The 3,971-nt window shown below is 40.1% G+C and overlaps 1 protein-coding gene across 2 annotated transcripts; it reads right to left on the minus strand.

Moving 5' to 3' along the window:
- Positions 1-434: 434 nt before the first annotated feature.
- atg101 (autophagy related 101) lies at positions 435-3,971 on the minus strand. Of its 2 annotated transcripts, none has more exons than XM_074612213.1 (3): positions 3,836-3,971; positions 3,202-3,567; positions 435-1,240 (listed from the first exon to the last, which is right to left on the minus strand). In XM_074612213.1, the coding sequence occupies exons 2-3, from the start codon at positions 3,451-3,453 to the stop codon at positions 836-838; spliced, it is 657 nt and encodes a 218-aa protein (XP_074468314.1). In that variant the 5' UTR covers positions 3,454-3,567; positions 3,836-3,971; the 3' UTR covers positions 435-835. The 2 variants fall into 2 exon arrangements, with proteins under 2 accessions (XP_074468314.1, XP_074468313.1); XM_074612212.1 differs by having other exon boundaries at positions 3,202-3,520; positions 3,634-3,936.

The following is a 3,971-nucleotide window of genomic DNA, read 5'->3' on the forward strand; positions in this document are numbered from 1 at the left end:
AAAGCTTGTTGATTACCTGTGTAACTAAAGTATGTGAAAACGGACACACGCGTTATCCTGTTGGCAGACATGCCGGGGCCAGGGGGATGTTTTTCAAGCTGCGGGCCACCGTGACCATTTCTGGCTGGAAACTCTGGAGTGAACTTTTAGGAGGTGTTTGCTTTAATTTGGAAAAATGGCAAACTGGAAATCCTGTCCTACCCATGTGTAAGGTCACACTCCCCCTGAAGCTTTGTGCAGAGAGGAAGTTTTCACATAGATGAGGAAATCTGCTCACAAACTCAGCCATATATTTTGCATAAATAAAAAAAAAATGATTACATGATCCAGTCTTGTGAGTTTCTCTTTGCCAGCAGTTTTTTTTTTTTTTCATCTCAAAGGTTGGGATAGGTTCACAAAATCAATCTTTAGTTTGAAAGAGCTGTGATTGCTCATTTATTGATTTATATAACATTTATTGTCAAAGATTGACAATAACTTACAGATCTGACATTATCAGCAACACAAAACTTTTAAAAGAATTTAAATGATATAGTCTTATTTGCTACCTTGTTAAAGTTACATTTCTAGATGGTGGAAGGTGAAGAGAATTTGGAAAGAGTAAGCTTGCAGAAGCAAAATATTCTTTAAATCAACATTACATTATCAAGACACAAGCAATACCGAAACCACAGCAGAGACATTGGTAGGTGCTTACACTGACACCGCTTCGTTGTAGCAGCAGTAGAGCCGTCAAATCGTGTTCTGGATCATAAAAAGAGTTGTCAGGCATGACTATAGATACAGTTATGGATAAAGGGATCCAGATCATTCTTCTCTGTGTGTTGGAGCATCCTCACAGTGCCAGGGTGTCTTTAATCAGCCTTCTCATTGTTGTGCTAACAGAGGTGCCCAGAGTGTCTGTGATCTGGAATGTGATTTTGTAAAGGTAGGGCTGGACATCTTTGAGGCTGGTGTCGAAAACATTGTCCACTTCAGACTGGGTGGGCATCTTTGGCAGGTATTCGTGGCGGTTTATGACCTCAACGACATTGATCACCTTCTCGCCCAGCTTCTCGCCCACTTTCTCCCTGCAGATCTGTCTCTCCTGCTCATTGGCCAGGTTGACAACGTTGACCTTGATGCTCCACACCTCCCAGGGAATGCACTCGTCGGAGAAAGGCCAGCGAGACTTCTTCTTCTGGTAAAACTCCAGGGAGATCTGCCCCATGCCATCGCTGCCAGAGTTGCTCAAAGCATCCTGTAACCAGAGAATGTCATAAAAATCGTCAAATTAAGTAAGTAAGTAAGTAAGTAAAGCTTTATCTATATTGCACCTTTTAAAACACACCGTTACAAAGTGTTTCACACACAAGAAGAAACATCAAACAATGAAAAAAAACAAGGAGAAATTACAATATGAAACACAGAAACAATGAGAAACAGATCAAACAAAAACAGACAAACACACATGTGGATGAGGCCTATAGAAAGGCTCGCCTATAGAGATGGGTTTTTAGTAGCCGCTTAAAACAGTCCAGAGATTCAGCAGCTCTAATAGATTGGGGAGGTGATTCCAGAGAGTTGGGGCTAAGACAGAAAAGGCCCGATCACCTTTTGTTTTGCAGTTTGAGCGGATGGGATGGATAAAAGGCCGAGATTAGAGGATCGAAGTGCTCGACAGGTCGAATATGGAACAAGGAGATCAGCAATGTAACTGGGGGCGAGGTCATGTAGTGCCTTATTTGTAATTAGCAAGATCTTAAAGGTCCCATATTGTAAAAAAGTTAATCTTTCATGTCTTTTATATCATAAAGCAGGTTCAAGTGCTTTATAAATACTGTTAAAGTATCAAAATGCTCAATATACGGAGAAATACACACAGCCCGTATTAGAAATTGTGCGTTTGAAACAAGCAGTTAGGATTTCTGTCCATTTGTGATGTCACAAATATACAATATTTAGTCCATTACACGGTTTTAAACATAAACATTCTGAATGTGTCCCAGTTTATTTCCTGATGCAGTGTAAGTGAATGACCTCAGCTGAGAGGAAGTAAACATGGACCCAAACTGTTGCCTAGCAACGCAATTCCGTTGAATTGCACTAAAACGGAGCATTTCGGATAGAGGGTAAATACAGGTATATTCAGGCTGACAGTATGAGGAAAATAACGTTTTTTTTTAACATTGCAGCATGAAAATATGTTCTAGTAGAAACACAAAATACAAGTATGAACCTGAAAATGAGCACGATATGGGACCTTTAAAGTTGATTCTGAATTTTACAGGAAGCCAATGAAGGGATGCCAGAACAGGGTTGATGTGAGACCGACGGCTAGTTCTGGTTAATAACCTGGCAGCTGCATTTTGAACCACCTGAAGGTGATTTAAAGCAGATTGACTGAGGCAGGTGTAGAGGGTAAAATTATAGGCCTGCCCCAAAGCATTACAGTCAGGGAATGAAATTAGCACCTGCCACCTGCCAAATAACAGGGTAAATGTTGGCTGTGGCAGGATAAAAAATCAGGTCATCTGCCACCATGGCAGACAGGTTTTCCTTATATTAAGAAATATTAGTTTTAAAAAGCAATTCTAAAGCCTGAATTAAATATAGATATGGATTAAGGTTACATGATATATTCAAAATGTCTATGGTCTGGTACCACTGACTCAGCGTTTACAATTTTAAAGTGATCTACCTAGATTTCAGAAGAAATGACTCGTATTTTTGTATTATTGTTTGTTTCTTTTGTTATGTGTGTTTTTCTTGTTTTTTTTTGTTTTGTTATTTGTGTTTTTATTGTTTCTTTTTTTTGTTTGTTTTGTTTTATCTCTATTCTTTCTATTTGTCATTAATATTATTGTTATTTCTTTTCTTGGTTTTGTTTCGGGTTTTGAATGTTGAGGTTGTTTTCTCTAGTATACTTGATGGGTTTGTCTGTAGGCTCATTTACTTAAAAGTTGGTTTATAGACTGTTGTAAGTACAAACATTGGATTACATATATGAAAACAGCCTTGAAAAAAGGGAAAAAATAAAGTATATATATATTACATATATATATAAATATATATATTAAAAAAAATTCAGAAGTGGCAGACAAAAAAATTGGAGTGGCCTGTAGAAATGTTCAGTGACCTGCCACAGTGGCAGGTGAGGAACAAGGTTAGTTTCAGACCCTGATTACAGTCATCAATCACACATTGAAGCCACCACTTTACCTTGAACTCAGACACAGCTTTCTTGATCACTCTGTCCAGCTCCTCAGAGGACACCCTGACGAAGGTGAAGTCGATGAAGTCGCAGTCGAAGTCCAGCGTGCCCACCGTCCCTATGGAGTAGGTGCCCTCCTTCTTGTAGTGAAACTTCCCCGAGCTGCGATGCAGTAAGATGGTGTGCAGCAGAGCCAGCATCGCTTCTTCCACCTGCCTCGCCTCCACTGTCACCTCGAGAACTTCTGAGCGGCAATTCATAGCGAAAGTGTTGTTGTTTCCATTTACAGGCGACGACTAGATGATGGCTGCAGCTCGATCACGTTAGCTAGGTGACGAAGATGTAGTTTGTTTACCTCTACGGATGGGCGGAGCCTGTCCAACACAGTGTATTACAGTATTTTAAAACACAATACCATATTTTCATAAAGGCAAACCTACCTTCATGTGTAATGTGTGCGAGCTGAGCACGGGAATATTGTGACAAAAGCCAACTAGCTCAGTGTTGTGCTAATGACGACAATCTACGGCAAGTCGCGAGGATCAGAACACTCGTTTGTTTTTATCTTAACGGAGTCTTTTTATGGCGCTTACTTGTGCTATTATTGCACAAAACCGCAAACAAACTTTTTAGATATCACACCTTGGCCTCAGTTGGGTAAATACGCTCGTTTTCGCCATAGGATGTCTGGTTATTCGCACACGACCACCGGACAACAACAAACTCTTCTTCTTCTTCTTCTCAGTTTCTGGCGGATCGCAACCAGCGTTAAGGTGCA

The sequence above is a fragment of the Sebastes fasciatus genome, chromosome 16 (assembly GCF_043250625.1).
Source record: "Sebastes fasciatus isolate fSebFas1 chromosome 16, fSebFas1.pri, whole genome shotgun sequence".
Classification (NCBI taxonomy): domain Eukaryota; kingdom Metazoa; phylum Chordata; class Actinopteri; order Perciformes; family Sebastidae; genus Sebastes; species Sebastes fasciatus.